The following is a 15751-nucleotide window of genomic DNA, read 5'->3' as shown; positions in this document are numbered from 1 at the left end:
GAAAGGCACTGAAGCACCCACTCTCTTCCCAGGCTCAGAACCCACTCTCTCCCCCTGATTAAAGATGCTGTTGTGTGGTGGTGTGTGGCTAGGTCACGGACGTATTTTCTTCAGTTTCCTACCAGTGTCCACAAGTCCCCGGCTCTAGAAGTCTGCCAAGAAGCAGTGTCAGGGGCAGGAATGCTGCTGTGCCTGGACTAACACTCCGCTAATGAAAAACACACAGCTGCAAATTACAGTAGCAACATACCGCTCAGCAGGACAACAAGTGAGGGTCTAGTCCTTATTTAAGTGTGGTTCCTGCCATAACTGCTTTTAGTGTGTTTTTCCACCGCAACGTACAGGGAGGGAAAAGGCGGCCCTTTGTGTCTTTTACAAATAAAGAGCGGCTCAGGCTCAGGTCACACAGGAATCAGGTATTTTTGTTTTCTATAGAGTCTTGGAGGTAATCTTGTCTGTCAAGGGGCAACTTTTTGCATGGAGGGGTAGAAATTGGGTAAATATTTTGGGGGAAGCTGGCCTTATTTAAAAAAAAAAAAAAAAAAAAAGAATGGCGACTCTCTTCCCTCGGTCTCTGTTAACAGGCGCGGAGTGGCTGGCAGGTTCTTCAGGGGAGGGAGTTGGGAAGTGCTGCAGCCCTGCCACTGGACCGACCAACACGCTTGTTTATTTTTCCCATGCCCACCGCAAATTCCAACATTTCCCGTCTCTGAAAGGATTTGTGTGTGTGTGCCGAGGTGAGAGGACGAGAGGTAAGGAGGTGTGTGTGTGTGTGTGTGTGTGCAGATGGAAGTAAAGGTAGGAAAAAATCAACAAGTCGTCATTTACATCAGAACAAAAACAAATAAACCCCAGAGACAGAACGCTGCTAAGGAGTTTGGGCTTTTACACTAGGAATCCATCTCATGTGGCCGCCGGCAGCCTGCCAGCCAAATCTAATATGGATTTATATACAAAGAAAGTGCCTAGTTTAACATAATGAATATTTAATCATGCATGGGCACTGTAAAGCAATTTCACAGAAGTAATTGAAAGCAGACTTTGTTTATGACCAAAAAAAATGAGAGCTAAACTGTTGACCCAGAGGGGCCTGAATATCTCACGCTGGATTAAATGTTTACACTGCTGGCATACACTTTCATAAATGAGGCTAAATGCTGGTGCCGGATCAGTGAGTGCTAAGGCTGGTTGATCCTGGCTGTCAGTGGGTGCTCTCACGCCTCGCCACTGCAGCGTGCTCAAGGTGGCCTGGCCAGGTGATGTCCAATCTCAGTGCACACACACATTCACACTGTATAAAAGCATTCACACTGTATACAAGCATTCACATGCAAACACACAATCAGCTTCTTTCTGACGTCTGTTTGCCAGCTTGTCAATCGTGCCCCTGTGGAATAGGTAAATCTCTTCAGATGTTATAGGTTGGTATGTGTGTGTGTGGGTGGTTGCAGCTGTATACACAAGTGAAGTTAGCAGTTCAATTATATTCCTGTTGTCCATTAGTCACACAGTGTATACAACATTAACAGAGAATACATAATAAAATGGAAATTGACTTGGCATAGCTGTACTCCCCTCATTTTCTTGTACATTGTTCAATTTCAAGCAAATAATAAAAAATATCTGAAAAAGCTGACAGAAAAGAAATGGACCATAAGCGGCTTTAACAGACAGTAAGTGTTCACTTCATTTCCCGAAAAATATAACAGGTTATCAGGTTTATTTTGTCATTCCCAGCAACCTTAATAAATCCGCTTAACCACGGCCTAACAGCTTCGTTCTTTGCAAATCTGTCCCCTGTAATAATATGCACCAGTGAACACAGATTAATTTAATAACTCTTTAATATTCTCCAAAATGACCAACGAGCCCACAGCATGTGGATTTCTGCACAGAATAGAATATAGCCACAGCTGCAGATTGAATATTACATAATTATGTGATTCATATTCCATTCACCTGCTGTTAGGACCGTGCCACTGGACTGAATGAGCAGTCTGCAGTTACAGGAGTGTTATCAGGAGTTTTCTGAACTGTTAAATTGGGAAGTGTTTGAATTTCTCACACTTCCTTGCTGTGCTCACCACCACATTTTTCTCATGGCAATGAACTCTGTTACGCCATCTTTCTCCATGAGGATTAGAGATGAAGATCATAGATACAAACAAACCAATCCGATATCTGAGACAGTTGTTCCAAATAAAGTCTTTCTCACACTGGCTTGATAACTAAGGGACATAGTGGCATTGGATTTTAAACCTTTTACAAATAATTAAATGGAATTTACACAGAGTATATGTCCTATGCTGTTTAAGCTGTGTTTGATATGGCTGAAGTCAAAGGCTTGTTCTTCAGATTAATTACATGGCATGACAAAAGGCATCTGTTTCCCATTAGCCCAGCAATCAGGAGACAAACAGGCATTTGACAACCCACAAGCATTGAACCCATGCTTTGGCTAGCGCTAAGAAAATAAACCAAGTCAGCTACAGCCTATTTAAGGCAAATTGTGTGCATTTGGTGGTTGGGTTGCTCACAGACTACACAGGGCCCCGAACTGCTTTTATTAGCGTTTATACAAACAGTTCAAGGACAGTTTTTTGATCATACTACACTGATGTGTTATGGCTTCTGTGGATATCCCTATGAGTTGTTAGTGTGTAGTCCTTTGTTGGGGTTTGACAGGAGACCACCTCATACGTTAATTTTAATGAGAACACACACACACTCACAGACCCTCTCACAAAGGTTTTTAGTGAGAACCTTGAATAATTCTTGAGGTGCATGAATGGTAAATACATGAGTGATGTGATGCATTCCTACATGAATGGTTTGAAACCTCTGGTCACATGATCCATGTATTCATAGAGGTGACACATGGACAATGGTAAAAGGCACTACATGATGGTTACTGGTTTCTGTAATAATGTGCAAATGCATACCCTTTGGAATACGTAAGACATTGTAAAATCAGAACCAAAGCTGACTCCCTGTCATTTCGTTTGGGTGAGCCAGATTTATCATAAAGACATGGGTCCCTAACTTTCTGGACTGGTATTTGGAAAATAATGGTCTATGGGAGAAAGCCCTGTCTAGAATCACGGCACTATGAAGTTCATGGAAATTATTTCCTCCTTCCAACAAGAACACGATACAGTAAATACATCCCCATACAATCTCTCACAGCCTTTTGACTGAAGTATGATATAGCAGTGAAAGAGTAAAAAAGGAAAAAATGCTATTTTCATGCTATGTCAAAGAAGTTAACATTAGAGCTTTGACCTGATTTGACTCCAGATCATTTTCTTTTCAATAAATGGCAAATGGTTTGCCAAAAAGAAAAAGGTCCTCCAATATAATAGTGAGGGATGCCCAAAAACCTTTCAGAAAAAATGTGTGGATTGAACCTTGTACATAATGTATGATTATGCAACACATGTAGTAGTGTGCGAAATGTAGTTGGCTTTGTCGTGAAATATGTTTTTACATCTGCATCTAGTATCCACAGATTTGCATAGTGCGTAGTTCAGGCAGCTTGTGGGAACCAATGGTGAGTTTCTCTAAATTACTTCAAATTCATCTAAAGATGATACCAGTGCTAGTTGCCTAACATTTGCAGTATGAGTGATGTGTCAGTGATGCCTAAACAAACTAAAGTACTTCCACAAATAGATGATAGGGGGAGCGCTTTCATGTGCGGATTTCAGCATATTTGAGACACTGAAATGCAAACATGATATCTGAAATGCAAACTGTATTTCTGAAATTATTTATTAAAATATTTATTTGCGTATCGTGTTTAGTTATGCATATCTTATTTCTTTTTTGAAAGCCAATGCTGCACAAGTGGCCGTAGTTGTGTATGATGTAACTGACACTGAGTCCACCCTTAATTTCTGTCAATAAGAAAACACTAAAGGGGGTCAAGAAAACACCAGCCACAATCTACTGCAGCTGAATATACACAATATACAACACACACACACACACACACACACACACACACACATACACACACATACACACACACACACACACACACACACACACACAGTCACACACACACACACACACACACACACACACACGCAAATACACACATACACACACATACACACAGACACACAATCACAAGTTCACACACACACACACACAACCCCGTTCTCCCCTTCAAATCTCTTTCACCACACCCATATGCCACACCACACTCATGCATAATCATGCACACTGTCACTCACAGGCTCACACCCATGCCCACCAATGTTGTTTTTTTCCACATGAGCTGAAGTGCTGACCACATTTGATTGACACTAAGCCGGATTTGGTGTATTATTTACCTACATTAGTAAATACCGTTGCAAATCCTGCAAGATTGTCTTTTTTTTAGAGCCGCGTTGTAAGTCTTAGAAAAACAAATCATCCCTCATATTATATCAGTAGGAAATCCTATAGTGCTTCCATAATAACCAGGGAGGGGGGGGGGGGGGTTGGGGTTCGGCTCAGCGTGAGTTCAGTCTAACAGGTGAATGTCAGCTGAAAATGAGGAAATAAGACGCAACTTAACTCAACAAAAGCCTCCGAGGCTGCCTGTGTACTTTGAACACACGGTGACGGCTGAGCAAACACGCAGTGTTTAATTAGGGCCAGATAGGGCTGAAAATAGGAGGGGAAGAGGGACAGGAGGCCATCATGTCTTTTCCATTACAATGGTGTCACAGCTTGTCAAGCACAGAGTGAGGGTTAGACAAATACAGGCAAATCCATTGCTGAGCGCAAACACCATGTGATCAATGTTACACTGTAACCTGGTCACTGAAAATTTACTGGAATGCAATCTGGGCTGGTTATGTTTTGTTAAGAACTGGAAATTGCAGTGATGTGGTAGTGTGGCGTGAAATGACATTGAATCTCCCTTTCTACCTCTCCTCTATAGACATGTTTGGAATGGCCGAACCCTAAGGAGTTTTGGAATGTATTGTGATGTATTGGTGTTTCATCAATCTTTCTTACAAACCCACTTAGTCATCTGTATATACATTATCTTGAAAATCCATCATTACACTGACATATTTATAACATTTTGAGTTCATTTATAATGTTTTGAATCGTATCCTTTCAGAACCTTGCGACAAAGGACAAACAAATAAGAAAAAGAGTTAATCTTTTGCGTTTACAACAATGGCGCCAAGTACATGAAATATGACCAATCGCATGCTCCAATGCAAACAGCAAAAAAAACTGAAAACAAAGATAAGAGGGTATTTAAGCAACAATTAGTAAGTGTTTGAGCAGAACGACCATTTAGAGTACTGCAGAGCCCATGTGATGTTTGCTCGAACAGTGCTTAAAGGCTGCCTAGGTAAACAGGACTCAGGGAAAGGTCAATATTTTTACAGGCAGTCGTGGAAACAGAGGACTAGTGGAACTGTGAGTCAACTGACAGCTGTTTCCTTGTCTCCTTACTTTCTGAAGGGATTAAGACGTAGCAGAATTAATGTGCACGGTATTTGCTGATGTGGGTCATCGGTCTGGAAAGTCGCTGCAAACAAAAACAGCCATATTATGGACTCTATGATCCTTATTATTTAGCATGCTGTTGTTTTGTCAAGAGATGTTTGTAGACTGCACATGGCGTGAGGCTGTGTGAATATACACAGCTGTGTGAGTCTGATACTTACATTTTCAGCCCAAATGGAACACAACACTGACAACAACCTTTATCTCATGTTATGACATGTTGCAATGGAGGATTTAAACACCTCTATTTTCACATACTATATTGACTGAACATGACCATGAACATAAGTGTGAATGAATGAATGAATGAACAAATTAAATGAATGATGAATGAATAAATGAAATGCAGCAATATATGTACATGTACAGTATATTTTGTTTGTGATTGTGTGTGTGTGTGTGTGTGTGTGTGTGTGTGTGTGTGTGTGTGTGCGTGTGCGTGTGCGTGTGCGTGTGCGTGTGCGTGTGCGTGTGCGTGTGCGTGTGCGTGTGTGTCAAAGTGTGGCTGTCTTTGTTGGTGTGTGTGCCTTAATGCTTGAGTAAAATTGACTCCTTTTGGCTGCAGACCAGAGTCATGTGGGGTCTTAGTGCAAATGGAATGGATCAATAGGTTTTGACAGGAAACAGAAAAAAACAGCAGACAAAAATAACTCATCAGACTCTCAGTCTCAGTCTCAGTCTCCCTTTCGAATGTTTTACTTATAACAATGTAGGGAAATATCCATGCAACTATTTGTCATTGTTGTTCTTAGGCCTGGGTGTTTGGGAGATAAACAAAGTATAAACAGTAGATGTCACTGTGGAGTTACTGAAAGGAGGAAGCCATGCTAGTTCTCTCACTGGAGGGGGATGCTGTCAATCAGTCCATTTAATGGGATCCAAAAACAGTCATAAATAAACCAGGAAGAGTAAATAGGGTCAGCTGCTCTTCCTCAAGTGCAATTAGCAGGGTGGCAGGTGTGTCTCATCCTGTGAGCGTTGTTGATGAGTTCCGCTGGAAGTCATCAGTGACAGTCTGGGAATTGGAAGCTGACTGAAGTGCTTTTAAGAGGCTTTATTTACATGCAGGTACATTTTTTGGCATGTAATGCTTACAGTAGCAACCAAACTTTATGCAGTGTCAGTCGTTCCATATACATTGTTGTAGTTACATTTGTAACATATGTAATGTTATAAATCTGCCTCTGATTTGACATGCATACACTTTTGAATAGTTCACCAAGTAGAAGAAAAAAAGTTAAAATAAGGTTTGGAATTGGAGTGAAAACATGAATCCATATGCGATAATAAGAGGTTTGCTTAAGATCAATAACTTTTATTTAGGCCTGTTAAATGAAAAGAATAGTTAGAACAGTGAAATGTTCTATATATGCAAATGTTACCACGCTCAGAAAATCCATTCAGAACCGACAAGATGTAGTTCACATATGTCATATGTCATTTTGATGCTGCATGAAAGTAAAACAAATATTTTGTGTAAATTCAGAGTTAAATAGCCCAGAGACTTCATCATAAGGGTGCCTTTAAAATGAATGCTACCTCTCTCATTTATGCTAAGGCTCAAAGCATTACTTATGTTCTTATGTATTTAGCCAAACAGACCGATGCTCATGACAAGAGCAGCGAGGAACAAAATTGTATAGGAAAGTGCTGCCACCTGCTGTTGAAAATAATTACAGACAGTTACATTCTGGCTATTTCACTTTTAATCTGTTCAAGACATATGACTTATCTGAGTTTTGTTGATGCAAACACTCGCCCGTCTGTTTCCATCAATTAATCTGTACTTGTCTGTCAACATCAACTGCCAAAAACACCGACTGCTTGTCTGTGAGGCTGGACTGACAGTAGGGTAGATGACAGGTCAAAGTCTTTGGATTACATATTATATTCCTACTTGTGTTTTCCTCTGCCCCAACAGTTCATTTTCAGCATTTTCCACTTGTATGCAAGCTTTCATCTTTAGTTGGCCATATACTAGCTTATTCATGCAGTAATGAAGGACTCCTGGTATTGAGTGAAAACACGCGATTCGTGCCATAGAGAGGAATCACACAGAGAATGCAGTTGATTTCCTTAAGGGAACATACTTTTGACTTCTCACATGCACACTAAACATTCAAATGTTATTCTATCACCTCAGAAATGGGTCAATCCTAAAAATAACCTCCATCTGCGTGTTTTAACAAGAATCAACTCAAATATTTTCAGTTCAGAGCAGATAAATATAATTTCAAAACAAAGTGTTAGATTTCTTAAATTATAAATAATAATAATAATATCTTAATCTGGATTAAGCCACACCAATTTATGTGAATCATTTGATTCAGTAATTCAACGTAGGAAATAATGAAATGTGAAATATAAATCCCAAACTGTAAGAAAGTATTACCATTTCTCTTACTGGTATTTACTGTTTCGAAAGGCGTCGTTTTACTTGAAGGTTTTGAGTCTAGATTAAAGGGCTGTAACGGTATCTATGTTGGTGAGTTTTGGTTGGTTGGGGCACAGCCTTGAAGCAGCATGGTTGGAAGCCCAGTCATGGAGAAGCACAGCGAGTGAGTGGGCGATGATTTGGGTCCAATGAAAAGAACATGCAGCCAGGGACATATGGGTGAAGAAGTAAGGCATCAGTAAGGCAGTCTGCAATTGCGTATTTTGAGTATTTTGACTGTGGAGATGCTGAAAACTAAATGATCCATGCTGTTAAAAAAGCCCCCCTTGCTCTCAGAGCTTTGGTCTCTATGAAGCCCCATGGGACAATATTCATAGCAAATGACCCCACAGAAATAATTGACACTGAATATAATGGAGATTACTAACCGCATTGGTGAGATGTCAGAGAAGCCATTAAACTGCACTCTAAAGGGGCCACGCTTCCTTTGACAGATGGAGGGGGCCAGCAGCACAACACTGTCCTTGTTGCTGTTGAGTTTGAGAATGTTTCTGCACGTCTATGATGCCATCTCTTGAAGACTGGTAAGGATAGCTGTGGATGGAATCTGTGCAGTAATATTAAACTGAAAGTTGCAACCATGATCAAGGTCCTAATACTGAACCCTGAACTACTGTGATAATGTACCTATTGAACTGAGTACTTGGGAACTGCTTGTGTAACTGAAGCATGGGGAGATAGGGATTGGGGTTCAGAAGAACATGGTGTTGCTGCCTATCTGAACAGTAGGAGTAAAAGCGCTACAGGGCTGTTTCAGTGATTCCCAAAGGTTTCTCTTGGTGGTAATCAATATTAGCCGACAGGCATGGACGGGTTATTAAACCATGGGCCCCTGGGCCTGGACATGTAAAAGCCTCCGCGCACGCAACAATTGTGGGCTCGCAAAACATTACTGAAATTTACTTTTTTTTCCAACAACACAATAACTAAATTCACCTGTACCTCAACAGGATTTACAGTGCACATAAACATTTTCTAACACAGCGCAGAAACGCTCAATTAAAGCCAACAGCATATTAACAAAATATACCTCTTTCAACCACAGATAACAGATACATAACGGAGACTTCATGCAGAGGCTCTGGCCTATGGACCCCTGGGCCTGGGCCGGGTAGGTAATCCATCCCTGCTGACAGGTTCAGAGGATGACAATATGAAGTGAGATTTGGTTTGTCAGTCACACATTGCAAATCATTAACAGTTCCTCAGTGGTGTTTCTGTGACCTATATCCAGACGGTTAAGGTTAAAGCAACCAGTTCACCCAGTGCTGATGGAGTAGGTATTCTACTGCTCTTTCTGTGAATTTGAATTTGAATTAGAATTGAGATAGAAATACATCCTCGGTTATTAAGATCTGCAAGGTCAAAGCCATATTTCTTTAATAAGACATGAGATAGCAGCTTCTTTCGAGGAGATTGGTCTGCGTCATAGATAACAGAGGGTCCAGGAAGCAACATCTTCTGTAATGTAGCTTTGATCTTCTCCCAGACATTCTCTCAAACATATACAAATACATAGTACACAAACAGAAATGCAACATGGACACAACACGCAAACATAAACACACACACATAAACACACACACACACACACACACACACACACACACACACACACACACACACACACACACACACACACACACACACACTTTTCTTTATTGAAGTTAATAAGAGGGTCCAGGAAGCAGCAAGCTGTTTTAAGCTTCTGAGCAATGGTGTACTGTGAGGCCTCTTTAACATGGGAGAAGGTGTGAAGCCTTGCAGTACCTCAGGGGCCATTAGTATCAGATCCAGCTTTTGTCTGTGACCTTCAGTTAAGACTGGCATCTAGTGTATTAAGACCTATGTATTTTCAATGTTTTACCACTAGATGGAGGAAGAGAGTTTGACAGAAGTAGGCATGAAGGTACCGTGGGCAGGTTAAATGTTCAAGCTGTTAGTGACTAAATGAATGGGAGAAAAGATGGCTTGGAAAGAAAGACTGGCTGTGAATCATCAGTATTATAAATTATAAACCTCAGAGGAAATTACACATCTACAGACCACACACTAATCATCCGTATAAGTCATAAAATGAGATTTAAATGACTGGGAGTATTTTCTTTAAACATATGAGAGTTGATGATAGGACGCAGGGTTAAAATCATCTGGTGCTTTATCTGACAAGGCAATTTATTCAGAATATTCAGACCATATAGTCAGTTTTATCTTCAAAGAATTGACAGAATATTATAGTCATAATAACTACTTTATTAAATGATATACCACATTATTTACAGAAAGTTACACCACTATTGTATGCTGCTTTACCCCTTTCTATAATTCTTTGAAAAGTGTTGTCCTATTGCCATATTTTATAGTATAAACAGAGAGAGGTTTGGGCAGATCATTTGTCTGTCAACCCACCAAGGCAGCTGATTCAGTCACAGAGAAAAACAATAACTGTGGTCTTAAGGGGATTTTATGGTGTAAAATGCCATTTTGGTTATGATTTAATGGGTGATGTCAATTTCACCCTAAGGTTAAACAAAGATCTACAATATTAAAATCCAACCAGGCAAAATGTAATGGCTTGGGCACAGTGTCTAAAAGTGCTTGACAATCATAATCAAAACACTTATGCTTGTTTTGATTGAGATATGATATCAGGAACAGAAAAATATTAACCATTCTATATGTATGTCTTATATTGAAATAGAAAAAGACATATTTTACAACACAAAGGAGCATAATCGTGCCAATACAATACACCCCTCAGAGTTCTTTGACGTTCAATACAACACGTGTTAGAACATTTACAGACATTCAACATTGCTGTACTTGATAAATAATGTAACAGATTTTGTCTGTGTATAGCTGAACAAGACAAATTCAAAAGTATGTAAGTGCTTTTCGGAAAACACTTTAAAAGTGGGTTGAAAGCAGCCAGTGCTCCCTTCTCTAAGATCCATGCATTGGCGTGTCTTGTGTACTGTCTTCATAACTGTCATAACAAGACATCACAGAGTGTAAAGGGGAGACCTCACTTTGTTGTTATCATAACTAGCAGGTACTTCCACATTCTTTCTGTTGTGTTTTTCTGACACAACCTGTCAGTGAGTGAATGTGTGTAACTAGATAAAATATGAATCTATACTTCATGTCCTGTATATAAAGAATATATTTGTTTTCTTCTTCAACTTAAAAACTTAACAAAAAGAATCCAAGTAACGGTAAACACACATGACCTGAAGTGAAGACAGAAACTGGACAGGTGAGAAAATCACACACACACACACACACACACACACACACACACACACACACACACACACACACACACACTCTCTCTCTCTCTCTCTCTCTCTCTCTCTCCTTCCAAAGCCTGTTCTGTCAGTGCAACATAGCTGATCAGAGTATACATTCCCACTGTACTGCGTCATCGAGGTCATGAAAGGTTGTCTGACTCCTCACCGAGCACCAAGTCTTTGTTGAGCTGCACCTGCACGTGTCTAGCGCAGTGTCAACAGGCACTTGCAAAAAACACATGCGGTTAATCTCTGCCTTTGGCTTTCTGTTGCCGTTGAGTTTTCATGCTGGGGGCCCACAGTAGAGAGAGGCTGAAGAGGTAGATGACCACCAGGCTGAGGACGATGCAGAGGGTGGCCGCTCCGAACGTGCCCCAGAACGTGATGGGAGCGGCGTGCTCCGAGAGCCACTGGCGTCGCAGCGTCATGTCCGTCTCAATGGCCTGCATCTGGAAGAGGGTCCCAATTATGCCGGACACGTGGAACAACTGGTGGCTGTGGCCTGAGACGGAATGAAACACAGTGAGACACAGTGAGACACAGTGAGACACAGTGAGACACAGTGAGACACAGTGAGACTTGACGGGCTGTGGCCTTTGGCGGAATGAACTCAGTGAGACACAGTGAGAAGTGAGACTAGACTCAAATGATGAGTTCAGCCAATACAGCCATGATTACTGCCGTTAGGTAGTACGAGACAGAACACAGTACCAAATGCACCGTACAAGAAGCACGAAAACACTTTTGTACTGTGAATAGATCAATGAATTGAGATAACATGTATACATGATTATGTAAGTGTATAGGAGTTCATGTTACTGTATACATCAGGCCTGTCTGTCAGACAAATGGCTAGTGTTGGACTAAACAGTTTTGACTAAAATGAGATCCAAGAAGCATCATTCTTCACAAGGTGTTAATCCCTGTCTAAGAAACACATCTAAAATTTCTTAAAATCTAAGTAATTCCCCCCCCAAAAAAACATATATCCTGCTTTACAAACAGGAATGTAAATATAGGTTGTGTGTGTGTGTGTGTGTGTGTGTGTGTGTTATCAGGGAGGTGTTGGCTGTGTCATGCTGTACCTATGTAGTCGAAGCGGCCTGGAGCCAGCCTCTCTGGCAGGTGGGTGGCACACAGGAAGGCTGTGAGGAAAGCCAGGGCTATGTGGCGATAGTGTAGGGGGTTGGCATCCTCCCCAGGGAACACAAAGAGCTGAAGAGAGAGAGAGAGAAGGGCGGGACCCTCAGTGCCTTTTGCTGTCAACATGTTTTCAACAAACATGTAGTGCACCATGACATGGTCGCACAGCATCTGACAACGTCTATGGTTTCATCTACTTCAGGAGATTACCAGGACGTTACATGTTGTGTAATTGTTTAAATTACCATAGAAGATGTACCATTAAGAGAGGAATGTTTCTCCAGAGCAAAGCTAAATAACTCACCCTATAGAAGAGAGGAATGTTGTCAAACAAATAAGGGAAGGCAAAGGAGAGTATGCGGATCAGTTGGCCCAGCTTTGGCTTCGGGCACTCAGGGAATCTAATGGAAATAAGAAACAGACAAGTGTTATCAACATGTCTCCAAAGCAATAAGGAAGTTCTTTGGGGAGTAACGCAAAAATAACTACTGTTAATAGCATTCGTTAGCTGGCAGACTTTTGCAGAGGTTATCATTTCCAGGACTACAATGCGCTAACACACCTTGCTCTGTGTGCAGCTGAGTTACTGACCTGGTATGGTATCCTAATCGCACTGATAACTTATTGAATGGATGGTCAGGGCAGGTTTCTATTGTTTCATTGTGTTGGACACTGATAGTATGCACACCCAACACAGATCAACCTTTTTTTTTTTTTTTACAGTTTCAGAGCAATGCACACAAATGGTGTTTGAGAAAATACAACATATCCTTTTATGTCCTTTTCATCTTCCTACTACTCACTCGCTTGATTTAATCCAGTTCATTTGTATTTTATAGAGAGCCTAACTCTTCAATATTTACAAAAAAATCACATAATAACACAGATGTTTGCGATGAGATGTATGAAATGCAATATGTGTTGTGTTGATCCGGAAATGTGTCCCTTCTCTTGCCTCACTGTGAATGCTCTCAACTCCAGTAGACAATCAGTTCATCAGAGTTCACTGGAATTCCTCAAATCCCAGGCAGCAGGCCAAAGCAAATGTATAGCATGCATCACAGAACACTCCCTACACACACATTCTACAATGCTATGGTGTCCTTACATGTGAATTACCTTTTAATGGTGTCATGGTTATAGTGGAGAAATGGTAAGCCAAGCCTTAGGAGATTAGCATTTAGGAAAGGGAAGAAAGGAAAGTTCAGGCAACCAGCAAGCTGTACCACAACAGGATCATTTATGCAAGCATAATAAAACAACAATCTCTCTCAAATCTGTATATTGTGTGCACTGCACTATTTAATGGCCCAGTTTTATTCATGATTATACTGGGATGGGACAGAAGCTTCAATGAATTGTTTTCACACATCAGATGCTCTGCACACATTTAACCTCAGTCGAGACTGAGCATCCAGCAGGCTTCACACGTTTCATGGAACCCTCCTCTGCCGTGATTCATTACTCAGACTGAGTGTGAATCCCACACACAACTTGGCGGTTGACTCGAAACCCCACTATTCCTTTTATGCTTAAAGACCCGAGGATTCCCAAGTGTTATCAGCCCACATTTATAACCATAGTACGGTGAGAGCCATTTCAAGACAGCTTTTTCGTGAAGGAGGGGTAGATTTCTTTTTTTTACCTGGAGTAACAAGCCATAGCAGTGGAGATGATTGTGTTGAAGACAGCAATGGGGATGTAGTACTTATGAAAGGTGCTATTCACCCAGTCGTCTGGCATTACATAAGCAGAGTATGTGATGGCAGAGCCTGTGAAGTCAAGACACAGCCCAAACACAAGACCTGAGGTGACAAAGGCCGGGATCATATGGAATGATATGGTTTTATTTTTTACTCCGTTTAACAGATAAAGCAGAGTATGTGATTCATTACAGGTCTCTCTGCAGGCTTTCTCTTTCTATCGTTTACTCTACTATCGCCTCAAATGGTCATCAAATGGGCGAAGAGGAAGATGGGCTCACCTAGAGTGTAGAAACTGATTGCCCCGTAGTCAAAGAAGAAGCAAATGTGACGGGCACTGGTGGACATGGTGCTGAAGGTGTGGGCACAGCTGGATGCCAGCGGGTATATGCAGCAGGACACCAGGAACACTAGCAGGGGCCATGCGTAGGCATCGTGCCACGCGTCCTGAATCAGGACCACGCTCAGCAACCTCCACAGGAAGTACCTGCAGGGAACACACAGAGGAGTTCTAGTACCACAGCTGCAGGGATGGTTGAATCAAATAACACGTATTACTGTGGTATTTACTTAATGGCAAGCCAAACAGGAGACAGGAGATTTATATATAATGGACAAGTATGAATATGTGGCCTTGAAAATGAACTCACGCCAGAGGAAAGGGTTATGTCTAGTGCTGTTGACACATCTGGCTCTTGCCTGAGGCTCCCAACCACTAGAACATGGAGTTTTGCTTATTGGTAGTATTGGTTGTGCTATATAGTGGTTAATATATTATTCAAGAATACTTGGAATAAATGCACAGATTTAAAATACTTTCTGGTATCTATTTATATGAAGGTTTATTTCAAATTACTTAGCTGAACATGTGATATACAACTGGGATATAGTTACATACCTTACCGACAACAGTGTAATTTACAAACAAAAAAGAATAGACCGATCTAAGAAATTGCTTAGAAGAAAAACACTGCAGGGAAAAGCATGTTGTAATGCACGTCAAAACACAAATCTAAATGAAACTGCCACAAAAGTGAGAATTGACCTGTCAGGGTTTGTAAGGAGCTCTTTTTCTAATTCTTTAGTCAAAAAAGGCTTATCAACAGTACCACGTTTGCTTTGCAATCTTCTATGCAAGGAGCAGGCTTTGTTCCCACTATAAGTTGGGGAATGAGCCAGGGACTGATTATGCAATGAAAGATAATGTTTGCAGCTTGCCATCTCTGCGTCGTGCTGTTTACTAATTGCGCGAGCTCCTCTGAGAGTCTGACAGGCAGCTCATTAGCACTGACAGGAGACCTGCGCTACAACAGCAGGGCCACGAGCTCTCAGAGGACGGTGTCATCCAGTCAGCTCACAGCGCGGGGAGGGGAAAACAGGCATATCAATGAGCAGCCCCGCACCCTCAAAACACCCCCACAATACCACCGGTAAACAAACAGACTGCTGTTGCCATGGCAAAGAGACATGCTTCACTACAGCCTTAAGAGTCTTCAGCCATCTTCTTGGGGAAAATGACAGAGCTCCTCACGACATAATCATCTAACAGCTGGGGAGCTCACTCCGCTGATGGAACGAGCACACAATTAACCTCAATTTGTTACGAGTATGTCAAACAAGCTTGTTTAAACTTGTCTTATAAG

At 41.3% G+C, this 15751-nt stretch overlaps 1 protein-coding gene across 1 annotated transcript in view; it reads right to left on the bottom strand.

Moving 5' to 3' along the window:
• Positions 1-11507: 11507 nt before the first annotated feature.
• The window catches only part of paqr5b (progestin and adipoQ receptor family member Vb), a gene marked incomplete at both ends in the record, with an annotated part of 4641 nt that continues 397 nt past the window's right edge, over positions 11508-15751 (bottom strand). Inside the window, 6 exons of the mRNA XM_080843519.1 lie at positions 11508-11764; positions 12348-12477; positions 12710-12806; positions 13525-13569; positions 14051-14177; positions 14390-14595. Of these exons, the coding sequence (XP_080699645.1) occupies positions 11508-11764; positions 12348-12477; positions 12710-12806; positions 13525-13569; positions 14051-14177; positions 14390-14595 (862 nt within the window). The remainder of the gene's footprint in view (positions 11765-12347; positions 12478-12709; positions 12807-13524; positions 13570-14050; positions 14178-14389; positions 14596-15751) is intronic.

Source organism: Sprattus sprattus, assembly GCF_963457725.1.
Source record: "Sprattus sprattus genome assembly, chromosome: 8".
NCBI classification, from domain to species: domain Eukaryota; kingdom Metazoa; phylum Chordata; class Actinopteri; order Clupeiformes; family Clupeidae; genus Sprattus; species Sprattus sprattus.
The sequence above is the reverse complement of the archived record's forward strand: the minus strand, read 5'-3'. Positions and strand labels throughout refer to the sequence as shown.